This window comes from Perissodus microlepis, chromosome 20, assembly GCF_051167445.1.
Source record: "Perissodus microlepis isolate ML-2025 ecotype Zambia chromosome 20, ASM5116744v1, whole genome shotgun sequence".
Classification (NCBI taxonomy): Eukaryota; Metazoa; Chordata; class Actinopteri; order Cichliformes; family Cichlidae; genus Perissodus; species Perissodus microlepis.
In genome coordinates this window covers 19,335,624-19,350,364 of record NC_140480.1, presented here as the reverse complement: position 1 = coordinate 19,350,364, position 14,741 = coordinate 19,335,624, and the positions used below count along the sequence as shown (strand labels likewise).

Here is a 14,741-nt window from a genome sequence, read left to right as displayed (position 1 = left end):
TTAATCATGAGCCTCGTCACTTGAGCCAAGGAGTGAAAAAGGCGTCTGTAATGATCACCTGAGGTTTCAGGTGAAAACACTGTGAGACCTTGCCTCACCCTGTCATGTGACCTATTGAGGTCAAAACTACACTGTAAGTGGCAGACAGCTGGTGTGGTCAGCCGCCGCGCTGTTCAATGATGGACACTCACAGTGGACACAGAGGAACTCTTTTACTCTTCCATCTGTCTTTTATCTAATTTAGTGAACAGTTCAGATAAAATAGTTATATGTAGATGCTGAAAATGACAGCCTCAGTGTTGAACATACTGTGACTCACTTGGCCTCTCTCAAAGTGTAAATTAGCCCACCCACCTCTCAGATCACACTCTGGCTCTCGTTCTGATAGAAACTGAATATTTAACAGTGTTTCCTGAAAACCGTCTTTTGTATAATCACTTCTTAATAACTTTAAATTTACAATAATGAATTACACAGCAGCGGGGAATACATTATAGGAGATGTCTTTTTGAAAGTGCTGTAACTGAGTGTATGGATGTAATCCCTCCAGTGTTATCTTCTTCATGTGCCAACACAGTGCAGAGCAGCCACCTCAACTCTGCTCTCACAGAGGTCAGCTGTTGTGTTATTAGTGTTACATACATCTGGATACTGACAAAGAAATCCACAAATCACAAGTACTTGACTCCCTGGTGTAACTCGTAAATACATATCTTGAAAAAGATAAGATGGGAATTACCCCGGCTTTGTTTTCAGAGCTTTAGCCAGGCTGACAAATACAGAGGGCCATGTGTGCCAAAATGAATTAAATAAATACATCATGAAGTATTAATTAAATATGGCATCAATTAAAGTATATATAAATAATTAAATAAATATCAGTTAATTTTATTATTAAACATTTAATTAATTATTAATTGATATTAATGAATATTTTCTAGTCTAGAAATTAATGATCTAATCTTCTGGTCAGTCTAACAAGACAGACTCCATGTGTAAAACTGCTCCAACGTTTTTGGAGATGTTCGTTCCCGCTAACATTCAGCTCATTTCTCAGTGGAGGTAAAACCCAAGGTTTAGCATTTTAACACCTGATTTGTGTGTTTTTTGTTCAATGAGCAGTATGACCTGAGACTAAACCACAGTATCACTCCATCACACGGCAAACACCCCCTATCTTATGGATGTGTAACCCTGTGAAAACGCTTCCTGTTCAATAAAATAGGGCTGGAAGTGAATTTAGTTTCTTATGAAACTATCTTTTCTTATTGGACAAACCTGTTGAGATTAGAACTTTATAGACTTGGCACCTTAAAATCTTTTCAATCATTGTCACACGGATCGAGGGCATCTGTCTCAAAGTGACATCTGTCATGGTCCTGGTCATCTGCAGCAGTCACCCTGGATGTATTTAGGACCTCCTCAGACGTTCGCCAGGTCGTCAGATGTTCTGTACTGCTAAATCGGCCTCTATGCTTGCTTTAAACTCCTCGTAACTTTCTGTGCTAAGTGTTTTGCTCCTTGTGTCTCCTGTCACCGGTGCTTTGGATCACTCCCCACGCTAACCTGTTACTTCCTCAGATTGTCTGAAGCTGGTCTGCTATCTGCTACTACTCACCTGCTGCCTATCCACTGCTCACTGGAAATCCAAAAAGGATCGGAAAGATCACCTACCTGCCCTACCTCCACTCTGAACACAATGGGGTGATGCAGGTGAGACTATGGAAAGAACGCTTCATCTTTGAAACCAAAACAATACAATTTGACAGCTTGTGCAGCTATTTGAAGAGCTTGGGAAGCAGGAGTGCTGTTTTGCTGTAAAGGCAGCCATCACAACACTGTCAAATGCAAAAAACACAAAGGTGCTGAAACCCTTAAACACTGTTGTTGTAGTTATTTTCTTTCTAAGAAGAACCATGGTCGAATGACCGATGTCACGAACTAGTCTCCAGTCCTTGACATTGTCCGTGTCTGGGTCTCGTCTGAGTATTATTCTCCACCTTGTGATTAAAAACATGGATATGAAACACCATGATGCAAACAGCTTATTATTTATTATTATTTGACTCTGCTTCTGCTCTGCTCATGCCAAACTGCTTTAATAAAATATCCTGTAATATCCACCAAAGTCTAAATTGTAGACATTCTCTTTTTAACCATTTGTGAAACAGCAAACCCTGAATATTCATCCTCAGTTTAAATAGCTCCTACAGGTTACTGGAGCCTTTTAAAAGTTACAGAACCTCAGGGCCTGCTGTTCAGGCCACTAAACTGGGCCCAGTTAATTACCAAGTGCACAGGTGTTACTGGCTTTTTCTTTTCTTAACAGACGAGTCAGGGTAGACGACTGGACAACAGAGGTAGTAAATGTTGGGCTCCATCAGGCTCTATACTACTTACTGTTCAAGTCCCACAGGATCGCAGACACACTCATCCCCCCTCCCTTTCCAAACGCCTTCGATGCTTGCTCCCTCTTGGGGAACACGGTGGGTCTGAGCCCGCGCTGGAATGGTAGCGCTGGGCAGGATGGCTGCTGTGTTGCTTCGAACTATTCCTCACCCCCTACCCAACCCTGTGGCTTGTCACGTCTTCCATAATGTTGTGCTGTGGACATTCATGTGCTTCTTTTTGTGCAGAGGAGTTTTTTTGTTTCCTGTTCTCATGCTGTCCTCCCAGGAGCCCAGCATGAGTAGAGGTCTCTTTTTTCCCTCTTGTACTTTCCCATTGTAGTGTATATTTCAGTGTTTTTTTCTGTAACGCTACCGATCTCCGACCTGTAACCCCATGTGATGTCTGTGTTGTGTATGTATGGGGGGGGGGACATTTCACTGCAGGGCAACCTGCATGTGGCGAATAAAGTCTTGATTGATTGATTGATCAGAGGTTAGGACTTTTTAAACAGAGCCGTCCTGTGTTGGGGGAACACTACAGGCGTCATTTATTATCAGCTCTGATGTTCTGTAGCACTCAAGCTCGCAACCTTTATTACAGTGTTTATATTACAAAGCCTCAGAATATCAGGCTGTTAGAAAGCTAATGAAGCCAAATAGTTAATTTAAACTTACCTATGGATTATCTGCTCATCACTGTAAAACCTCATTAGTTCAGAGAACTTCAAAAAGTATGTAAACTTGTTGCCTTAGAAAAACGGTGAGTTATTTATTCATGTTTAAAAAAGTGGCCCAGGCAATGAACTATTCTTTACTATTCTATTATTCTATATCTAGTAACCCTCAATATGTTCTTATTTACTGCTTAAGATTGGATCTTAAAGCATCAGTATACAACTTATATAATATTTCACATTTTGAATATGAAGTGAACACTGTTGTGGCAAAGATTTTATTTTTTATCAATAAAAACAGGCAGGTGGGGTTGTTACTAGAGTCACAAACATAAAGCAGAATTCATTTATCAGTCACATTTATCGGCGAACATGGACGCTTTCAGAACTAACAGACTGTTAACAGGTTTTTAAACCACTCGAGTGGAAGGTTTAAAGGTTTAAAGGCTGACTGATAAAAAAGAAAACATTGTACAAACTTCAAAATCATATTTCTCCGTTTTATTAGACTCTGGCATATATAATATCTTGAGCTTCTTGACTTTCATACATTTCTCCAACCTCTTTTAAAGAAAATATTTTTTACTTAAAAAAATAGCATTACCTCTTAACTCAGTTTGCAAGAGCAACATCAAGAAAAAGACAAAGGTTTTTAATTGCAAAGAAACTGAAAACAGATCATCTGTTCAGCTTCAACACTGCAGTGGATTAATAACATCTAAAATCAAGCAAAATGACAAGTTTTAAAACAACCAGAGATATTTAAAGTGCTGCAGACTATAGCAGAGGTACCAACAAACATATTGGTGCAATTTGGAAGTACTGTTCTCACTGCAAGTCAGTCAAATAAATCATTTCATGTGAGAATCATTTCTAAAATGTCTTTGTGAGTCTCAGCAACAAAACGGTGCCCATAGTTGGTGCATTGTTTGGAAGCAGGGAGGAAAGGAGTAGAAGCTGGTATAATCATAACAATGAATGTGCTTCTCATACTTCAAAAAAGGTTCTGCTGCTCCAGCTACACGTGGCTGTCTGGATGGATACAGCAGGCTGATGACAAAGGAAGGGATCAATATCTTTGGAAAATGTTTCTGAGCAGGAGGTGAAGAACATCCCAGCAGGTGGTGGCGATGACCATGTTAGTCCTCGATGGAGGTCAAGGGCACTCGGCGGAAAAAGAAACTGGATCCTCTAAAGAGGTGACCCTGGCGTGAGGGAGACAAAGAGAAGGAATATAGGAAAATATATAGTGCACTGGGGAACTCCAGCTCTGGTCTTCTGACTGGCTTTTGCAGTATGCTTTGCCTGAGCAGAGAGCATAGGCCTGTACACGTCGCAGTTCATCCTGCTACTTCTATCAGCAAGTGACCTGTTCCCTTGGCATCCATACATGCACATGCTGCATCACTACCTCCACCCTATTTGACAGGCAGTGTCCTGCTTACTCTCCACTATCCTACTGTAGTGTACAAGTGGTTTCCACTTTTTTGTGAACCCTCTGCATTTACCTTCACAAAGGTGTTTCTTGATTATAGATTTTGACAGTAATAGACCGACTGCCTCCTTTCTTGACATGGCTACATACTGTGAATGTTTTTTCTGATCTAAGGAAGAATTCTGCCTCTTCAGTTGTCTTCTGTGGTATTTCAGGCCTTTTGGTGTTGCTGAACCAGTCAGTGCATTCCTTCTTTTACAGATTGTTAATTTGAACATTCCTAAAGCTTCTGCATCCATCAGCATCTCTATTACCTCTATTTTGAGTTCCAGTGAATTGGTCATGGAATAATAAAATGGCATTAAGGAATCAAATGCCATGTGACATAGTGAGTGTACCTTGTTGCTCAGGTGATTCCAGCAGTGCAGCCAGGAGCTAAAGACGGGCGACAGAGGAGGAAGTCCTGCAGCCAGTCTGACAAGACAAAGCTCAGCAGTCAGACTGAAGCATCAGCGATTATTTTGCAAAAAAATATTAAAAGCATATTTACTGTAAACATAATAAAGACTTTAATGTAGCACAAAAAGCCCCTGTTCTGGAGACAAACTTCAAGTGTGAAAATGATGAACCATTTATTGTATGAGCTTCACATTAGTCAGATTTCGAGATCTTTAGTGATTTGGAAATGCTGTCAGACTCCAATCAATGCCTACATGGTAACACAAGAGCAGTTCATGGAGGAATCTGTAAACATATTTAAAACTTAAACTTTTGTTATGAGCACTGGTGCTTGTCCTTTGTCTACCAGTGGTCCTTGAAATATTTCTACAACTTCAGTTCTGCTGAAATTATTGGACATAACCTGGAAAGCACATACTAAAGCCCTTCCTTCGTAGTATATATATATAAATCTAAGCTGCTAGAAAACATGTATGTGGCAGTCATATGAAAAACAGTAAGTTCCTCATTTAGAATTTCTTCACTTTGTTTTTAATCATTGTATGAAAAAAAATCTATGAGATCAGGAATCCAACTGCCATCTGATTGAAATTACCCTTAAAAAGTTATAAATGATATGAGCTCCAGTTTCTCTAATCTTTGTTGACTAAATTTAACCTTTTCCAGAAGGTTTGTGCAACTTTTGTCTTTTTATTCTTTTGTATTCCACAGACCTGCAATCACAGCATCATGTTTCAAGTTGGTGAGAGAAAAAAAACAATCGCTGAAACCATTTAATATGAGTGCGATAAAAAGCTAATTATAAACCTTGAAAGAGTCTACGGCATCAGGTTTAAATCAATATTACATTTTAAGTTCATAACTGTGTTTAGCTTAATGACTCACCCACAATTGTTTACCACCATAAGATCAGCAACCAGCATGAATGGATATGTAAGGACACTTACTGCAATCTAATGAGGCACAAAACGCACACTGCATTATTACTGAATTATGACATACAGGAGAAACCTTTCATGGTCTGAAGAGAGAACTTACGCCCATCACAAATTTAGTGTAGCTTCTCACTGCAGAGGCCTGACTGAACTGCAAAGAAATGTAAAGAGGGGGAAATGTTATTGAATGAATTTACATGTTTCCAGAAACTAAAACTAATGCACTTAAAGTTCAATAGTTACAATCGTTTGTATAATAAACAACAAATTACCATGTAAACATATACAAGTGTCTCTGAAACACCGGTATTAAATGATGAGTTTTCTTTCATTCATCATTTTCGTTTTTGGTGTGTGAGGGTGATGGGTTTGTGTGCTCCAGTAATCCCAGAAGCTTTGTTGTCAAGTGCAATTTGCTACTGGTAGGGTCTTCGAAATCAAACTGGTCCTGGGTGAGGAGCCAGACACCCTACGCAGTATAATAAATCAAAGGTCCAATGTAGCCTGCTCGGGACAGGGTCAGCGGGGATCCTACCCTGCCACCAGGAACAGGATAGAGGCTTATGGGTGAACGTCTGCTGGCCAAGCCTGAGCTCACAGCCTGGCAAGGATCAGCATGAAAAAGCTAAGTGGGTTTATCCTCCTGTGGGACCACCACTCTCACAGGACGGGCTGCAGAGGAATGAAATGTTGATAAGGCATATGAACATGTGCATGGTACCCGGACACTATAGATCACTGGATGATTTTGTAATCAATAAAGACCAAGGAATTGACCTCAGGGGCAGGATTGTATCATGGCACAGATCTGAGGGTGGCTACAGAAAGATTTCTGCAGCACTGAAGGTTCTAATGAGCACAGTGGCCTCCATCGTCCGTAAATGGAAGACGTCTGGAACCACCAGAACTGTCTGACCATGTCAATCTACATGATCTGGGTAAAAGGGCCTTATTCGGGAGGTGCCCAAGTACCCGATGGGCACTCTAGTAAAGAGCTCCCAGCATTGCTCTGTGGAGAGAGGAGAAGCTTTCAGAAACAACCATTCCTGTACTCCAACAACCTGCCCTGCATGGTAGAGTAGCCAGGGTGAAGCCAACTCCTCAGTAAAAGAGACATGAGAACCTGCCTGACTACTGTGTGAATGTCTGGCCCTGCCAGAGCCCAGACTGAGATCTGACTGAAACCCTCTGGAGAGAAATGGCTGTGCACTGATGCTCCCCAGCTGAGGTTCCACAAAGGAGAATGGGAAATAAGCTGCCCAAAAATAGGTATGCAAAGCTTGTAGCATCACTCTCAAAGAGGCATGAGGCTGTAATTGCTGCCAAAGGTGTTTCAAGTATTAAGCAAAGGCTGTGAATATTTAAGTACTTGTTATATTTTTCTCTTTATGAATATAAATTTGCAAGAATTTTTTATTTTATAGGTTATTGTATTTAACATTTTGCAGTGAACAATGAATAGGGCTGTAACATGACAAAATGTGGAACAAATGAAGCTCTGTGAATACTTTCCAGATGTACTGTATGTATTATAGGAGACATATATAAAAATGTCTGAGTAATGGGTAATTAAAAAAATGAAAAAATAAACCTATCTGGTAAAATGCAAAAGACAACTAGTATATGAAGCTAAAATTTCACAGCAATCCTCATAAACTACCAGTAACAAGTTTTAGAACACCACATTTTCAAGTTCTTTATTGAAAATTACGCAGTTTAATGTCTCATTGCACTCTGAAATGAAAGCATAGCACAAATAAGTAATTGGAGTTAAAAAAGAAATCATGGAATCAGTTTATAGACCAAAGTGTATTCTAAACCTTTGACCCATCAGAGTAGCCTCCTTTGGCAGATATAACAGCTGAAGACAGTCGTGGCTTCTTTCTACAATAGAAATCAAATATTCTCCCATATCTGTAGCAGAAGTTCCCATAAACGTGGACCTTGTAGGTTGCTTTGCTTTCACTCTTCTGTCCAGTTCAAACCAGCTCGATGGGGTTTAAGTCTGGAGACTGTGCTGGACACTCCATGTTTTCAAGCTCACCACCTTGTTCTTTGTTCCTGAGGTAGTTCTGGCACAGCTTGGATCTATGTTTTGGGTCTTTATGATGCTGTAGGATGAAGCCCTGACCAACTAAGCTCATACCAGAGGGTCCTGCATGGTGCTGCACAATGCTGTGGTACGTGTTTTGGTTCAGGGAGCCTCTCACTCTGTACAAGTCACCGACCCTGGATCCAGCAAACAGCCCCAGACCATCACACTTCCTCCTCCATGTTTGACGGTTGATACCACACACTGTGGAACCATCCTTTACCTACTCGACCACAAAGATCCTGTGTGATGAACACAAGGTTTCAAATGTGATCCATCAGTCCATAATACCTTCTTCCAGTCTTCAGTAGTCCAATGGTGGTGTTTCACGGCCCAGCCAAGCCTCTTTGTCTTATTCTGACGTCTGGCTTTCTTGCTGCAACTCGTCCTTTCAAACCTGCAGCTCAAAGTCTTCTCTTCACAGCTGAAACTGAGACTTTCTTACTACGACCACTATTAAGCTGTGCTTGAAGCTGTTGTCCTGTGAGCCGCCTATCACACAGCTGTTAACGCTCAGAAACTTGTCCTCTGATTGAGTCGTGTCTTTGGGTCTGCAGACCTCTTTCCTGTCACAGTTTCTGAGCCTTTGGATGCTGAAGGAAACTGTACTCACTGACACCTTGACTTTCTTTGCAGTTTCTCTGTAGGACAGACCCACATTTATATGATGGTCTGTCTCTCTTCCATTGTTAATCACATTTTTCTCACCATTCTTGTACCATCACACTACTTTCTGTTCAACTGATGCTTTCGAGCGCATGGTACCACAGTGTGTTCCAACACTGCTTACTGGTCTGCATGTATCAAGTGTGTCTCTTCTGTATGTTGTTTATTTGCAATAAGGCAACTTTGTCATTAGCCTAGCCCAGGCTTTTGTCTAGCTGGTGATGATGATAATAATACCTCTGCCATAAACACTAGCTTAGCTTAGCTTTTTGTCTATGAGACTATCCACTTGTTAAGTGATGATGTAACAACCCTGCTTCTGGGTCCAAACTCCTCCTTCTTTAATGCTGTTGTCTTTTTCATGTATTGTAATGCTTTGTATTTTGTTTTAATACAAACAATACTAAAAACCCCTTAAAAATAATCTATGTTCACTGTAGGCCTCTCTGCTTTTTTATTAACACTATTCATGTGCACTGCATTTTTAAGCTCAGTTTTTAAAACCTTACGATGTAATTAGAATCCATGGGCTCACAGTCCGCTAGACGCCAAATATTTGAATGTTGAAATTTAAAAAAAAGAAAAGAAAAGAAAAAAAAGGACTCTCAGACTAATAATGGATTGCATTTATATAGCGCTTTTCGAGACCCTCAAAGCGCTTTACAATTCCACTATTCATTCACTCTCACATTCACACACTGGTGGAGGCAAGCTACAGTTTTAGCCACAGCTGCCCTGGGGCAGAAGCAAGGCAGCCATATCGCGCCATCGGCCACTCTGGCCAACACCAGTAGGTGGTAGGTGAAGTGTCTTGCCCAAGGACACAACAACCAATACGACCAAGACTTGCAACCTTCCGGTTACAAGATGAGCTTCCCAACCCCCTGAACCACTCGACTAACTAAGACTTCAACTGTTACATTAAGATGAGAATGTTTTGTTTCTTGTATTATATTCATAGTGATAGCAGAGCTACAACTTTTAGCTGTTTTTATAAATCCTTCAGTCAGAACATGGCATATCATTTTCTGTGAGATAACTTTCTTTGAACCTTGTGAATCCTCTTTTTCATGGATGCCTCAGAGTTAAATTTTATTGGAACATCTGGGAGAACAGCCAAACCTATCATTTTATAGAAGATAAAAGACCATTTTTAACTCTTTAAAGAAGAGTTTTGACCCTGAAATGGCTAATAACGTCAGATGTCAAAAATATATTTTTCTATAGAAAGCACTCAGACATAGAAAAATGTACTTGTAAGATTGTGTGTGTGGAAATGGGCCAAGTGGAGCAGAAAAGCACTATATAAGTGCAAGTCCATTATCACATCAAGATAGCCAGTGTCAACTTTAAGAAAATATTTTGCGTTTTGTATGATTAGCAGCATTGGCCAAATAGATTTCTAAGATTTGCAATCATTTATATAAAGTTTAGATTTCTTTCTAAATTAAGTGTTATAATATTCCGGGCCTTTGCTCTGTTGACAGGAATCTGGTCTTATTTTGTTGAAGGGATACAAATTGGATTATATTAACAGATTTTAAATTATGACAGGAATTTTACAGTTGCATGAGAGCTCTTTTGTTTGTCACATTGTAGCTCTTACGGTATGTTTTTGAATGTACACAGGAAATCTTTGATAGCACATGAACAGGATAATACGTATAATACAGAGATTCATCTGTTAATCTGTCAAGTGTGCAACCTCCCATTGTTTAATCCCCCTTACTGCACTGCACTGTCCATTACACTTTACACTTGAGCCACTTAATGTTATCTAATTTTTGCATTTTGACTACATTTTACATTCTGTTTTTTTGCTTTGTGGAAAATAAGGGCGCTCTATCTTCTGAGGCACAACCTCAACGGTGGGCGTGGCTTAGGAGGTAGAGCGGGTGTTGAACATGCTCTTCAAGTGCCCACCTAGAACATACAATAGTTTTCCTAATAAAAATACAGTACTATTATAAAATTATATTTATTGTCAAAGCTTGTTGAAATAGGTAAAGGTGACAGACTTACACTTTCATCCACAGCATAGGTGTTAATAAAGTGAGCCAGGAGATTACAACACCACAGAAACAGAACCTCTCCCAGGACATGCGGTATGAGACCACTGCAAACACACAAACACTGCTATGATGGTTGGAGGTGAAAGATCACGATATCTGAGCAGGACAGACTGTACTAATAAAAGCATGACTCACACATAGAAGCCAGCAACTCCTTCCTCCTTGAAAATCTTGACCATACAGCTGAGCATCCCACTAAAAATCAGACAGACCTTTAATATCATCTTGCTTTATTATGTAGATGTGAGTGTAGAATGTTTCTTTTAATCCACTTTCTTCATCTACAAAACACTTGTATGAAATTTATGTATAAACCAAAGTCTTACCCATACTTGACTTCTCTGCCAACAAACTGAGCCATGCAGCGTACCGACATAACTGCCAACGCAGAAAGGTTTATCAGATCATTTCATTCGGACAAGATAACACTTTCATGAGGACTGGGAACATGCTACATACTGTAAACTGCAAACAAAGATTGATGCCTCAGAATAGTTCAATATGTAAACAAGTCTGTTAGTCCAACATGAGATTCCTGCTTCATGTGACGACTCAAATCACTACCTTCACATTTTAGGCCACTGTTCACAATCAGGCATTAAAAGGAGTTACAAATTTTCAAAGCATGCAGTAAAGACAGAATTCAATTAAAAATACTTAATCAGTAGTTAAAAACAACAGAAAAAGAACACAGTACTTTTTTTAGTTATACTGACGACACACATTTATTTAGAATACAGTCACATTTTAATCATATGTTGACAGAGTGCTTTGTTCTATAAACTTTGAGCACTTTATCTACCTCAGACCTACATTCACTTTAGACTCACAAACATGCGTCTCTTTAGCTTGTGGGCGGAGCCACAGAACCCATTGGAAGCTCAGGAGCTGGAGTTCAAACCAGGAAATCTCTTCCTGTAAGGTGACTGCAGCACTATTTTATTTTACTAACCTCTGCATAGCTTTTTTATTTACTCAAAAGAAATGTTTCATGGCAGAATAAACATTTCCTGTTGCTGACATACCATGAAAAGGATGGGTGGCTACTCTGGACAGGCACTGGATGATCATCTCATGTGAGGTCTGGGAGACAAAGCAATGTAAAGAGAACGTTTTTCAAAGCCAGAAATAGCAAGACAATGTCTACAAATATCCTCTGCTTTCCAGATTTTTCACTTGATCACCACTTGCCTGTCTCAAATTTGCCCAGAGAAATTCCAGGGAAAATATAAGAACTTCCTAACAGGAATTATGCACAATTTCTGGTCCCTACCAACATTTGGTTTCTCAAAAAAGTATTTTAAGGGATGAAGGTTGTTTCTAGACACTTTTTGGCATTTTTTTTTAAGGAACATAATCTCTGATGAATGCTTTCAGGACCTGGTTGAAAATCTGCCATGAAGAATTAAGACAATTCTGAAGGCAAAAGGAGGTCCAGCTCGCTTTTGGTCCATTTACGGTCCTGCAAATGACGGCAGGTTTCCTCATATATAAACAGTATAAATTTATAAGTTATAAATATTACATTTTTTTATAATGACTATAATTAGCACTACTGACGGACAATGGGCGTTGAGGTCATTTTTCTTGATCATTAATTTGCAAATTGGGAAACCAATGGGAAACCTTAAAAACCAGGTCCAGTAGGAAGTAGTGGAAAACTTGTAGTAACTAGTTCTAAGATGTTTTGCAAGGTTTATATTTTGTGGCATGATACCACATTTCAGGTTTTACGCTGTGCCCTCACAATTTTCTGGAAATGCATTGATTAATCAAAAAGGATCCAATATTGTTTTCAAATAAAACCAAATCTATCAGTTACAGCATTTGATACTGATCATCATTGAACTATTTACCCTTTAAATTTAGGGCTTAAATGATTTTCAAATCACCGTATTCTGTCTTTTTCACAACTTATGAATAAGGAAACATTTGTACATCAGTTCAGCTACACTCTAAATGAAAGAAGTGAAGAACAGCCCTCACAGAGTTGTCTCACCTCTTTGACCACTTTCCTGAGTGAATTCTGCTGGTCGCCGTTCTTAAACAGGACGTCTATCTGCTGAACAAAGAACTCCGATTACCCTTCGGTAAATATCTGATTACACAATAGTGTAATCAGATATTTAAAGAACATAACATTCATCGACAACATCAATCATCTACAGCTCAACCTGCACAATCACTTAAAAACCCAAGTTTATTTTTGCAGAACCACAAATTCTTATGCATGTTTTAAATAAAATCATATGCGTGAGCACAGTGATTACACTTTACTGCCTGTCATTTCTCAAAGGCCTACTTAAGCACATCAGCTGTTCTTATTTGTAACTGGTAACAAATAAACAACATGTAAGTCCTTTGAACTTCACTAATATTTTGACAACAAGTAATGACAGCAACACTGAGCAGCAATAAAAACCAAATTAAAAATATTATTTAAAGAAAAAAAAAAAAACCCAAAACATTAGCACAACATTGACATGAAACCTGAAATAACTTGTCCTCTGTCAGGACATCACAACAAAAAGGGAACACAAACACTGGAAATGGCATCCCACTGATTCAGGAGACTTTCCTCCAGACAAAAGCAGCCTGCAAAGCTGGGAGAGCTTGCTGTTAGTGATTCATACAGGAGAACGGTAAAAACCCAAGGTTTCTTTTCAACACTGAATATTATTAATTTAGCTTTAATAATAGGCGGTAAGGTGGCGGTAAATAAATCACTTTCTGTTCGAGCTGTTTCAGCCAATTACAGATCATTGAGACCACAGGCATGTCTCGAGTTTTAATCATCTTAAATTCCATCCACAGGTTTTTGGAAAACAATGACAATTTGATTTCATTTCATAAAACTGTAGTTGTGTTAGTGCAGTATAGTGTCAGACGAGTGCCTGTAATCTTCACACACTTGGCAAATGCCTCTTGTTTTAGAGGCATTTAAATACACAGGGGGAAAATCTTATTTGCAGCATGGCACTGCTGGGGCCACATAAATATAAGCACAGTGACCCTGTGCTGTATCTGAAACACTGTGACGTGAAACATTCAGCAGCATGTTAAAGTAATAATTCAGTAACACTGCAGTATGGGAAAAGTCAGAGTGTAGTGTTTATACGTATTCGTTTTTAATACGAAGGCTGGTAAGGAAAGTCTAATATCAGCTGTTTAACAGTTTGGTTCCCACACTCTGTGTAAAGTACAGAGCGTGCCCTCATCATTGGCTATCATCATTGTGCTTCTGTATAAGCCTTTGCAATAGAACATATAGAACATATGCAGCTCCGTTTTTGTTCTTTTTCTTTCAGATTTTAAAGAGTTACAATCAATACAATACTCCAGCTTGTCCAGGTTGAAATCTAAAGATAACAAAGGGAATTACATATTTGTCTCAATTTTCAGTTTAATGTTAAGTTCAAATTGAATCACAGAGATTCTTGATGGAGGTCACACTGTCAGAACTGCTAATTCAAATGACTTATACAGGCACCTCTGATGGATCCAGCTATAGAGAAACATCTGCTTATTCATCTTAGCAAGAAGGGTTGTACCATTTGTACCATCTTAATCTCATTTCCTGCTTACCTGTTTAACTTTGCTCCTCACCACAGTAGAGATGGCACTGGATACAATACGTGGTGAGAGGCCACGAAGAAGTCCTCTCTTTCCATCCACCTTCACAATATGCTGCGCTGAAAACAAATTCATGTCCTGTAAAACGTTCATACTTTGTCCAGTTAGACAATAAGTCATCCATTAATCCCACTTCACTCACCATAAGAGAGAAAGCCGGGCAGGTATAAAACTCTCCTTCCAAACATAGTTGTGCCCACAGTCGGGGGAAGAGGCTCATGTCCCACCTGGAGACAACAGCAGTTTCAATTAAACAGATTCTCTACATGACCATTTTCTTTTATTCAACTACAGCTTCAGGTGTTTGTTTTCCAAGAACAGACTGGACGACTTAAACAACTGACCAAAATATATTGAAATCATTATTTTAAATCAGTGACAAACA

General features: G+C 39.3%; 1 protein-coding gene across 4 annotated transcripts in view; it reads right to left on the bottom strand.

Moving 5' to 3' along the window:
* Positions 1-3,328: 3,328 nt before the first annotated feature.
* LOC146364410 (mitochondrial carrier homolog 1-like) overlaps positions 3,329-14,741 on the bottom strand; it is a 16,893-nt gene continuing 5,480 nt past the window's right edge. The window contains exons 2-12 of one of the 4 annotated variants that reach the window (XM_084917150.1): positions 14,499-14,583; positions 14,309-14,415; positions 12,723-12,782; positions 11,749-11,806; positions 11,050-11,101; positions 10,859-10,918; positions 10,674-10,767; positions 5,997-6,044; positions 5,844-5,911; positions 4,898-4,973; positions 3,329-4,269 (exon numbers count right to left, since the gene is read on the bottom strand). In XM_084917150.1, the coding sequence (XP_084773276.1) occupies positions 4,204-4,269; positions 4,898-4,973; positions 5,844-5,911; positions 5,997-6,044; positions 10,674-10,767; positions 10,859-10,918; positions 11,050-11,101; positions 11,749-11,806; positions 12,723-12,782; positions 14,309-14,415; positions 14,499-14,583 (774 nt within the window). In that variant the 3' untranslated portion in view covers positions 3,329-4,203. Of the gene's footprint in view, positions 4,270-4,897; positions 10,575-10,673; positions 10,785-10,858; positions 10,919-11,049; positions 11,102-11,748; positions 11,807-12,722; positions 12,786-14,308; positions 14,416-14,498; positions 14,584-14,741 lie in introns of all 4 variants that reach the window. The other 3 variants (XM_084917149.1, XM_084917151.1, XR_014798901.1) reach the window with 3 other exon arrangements.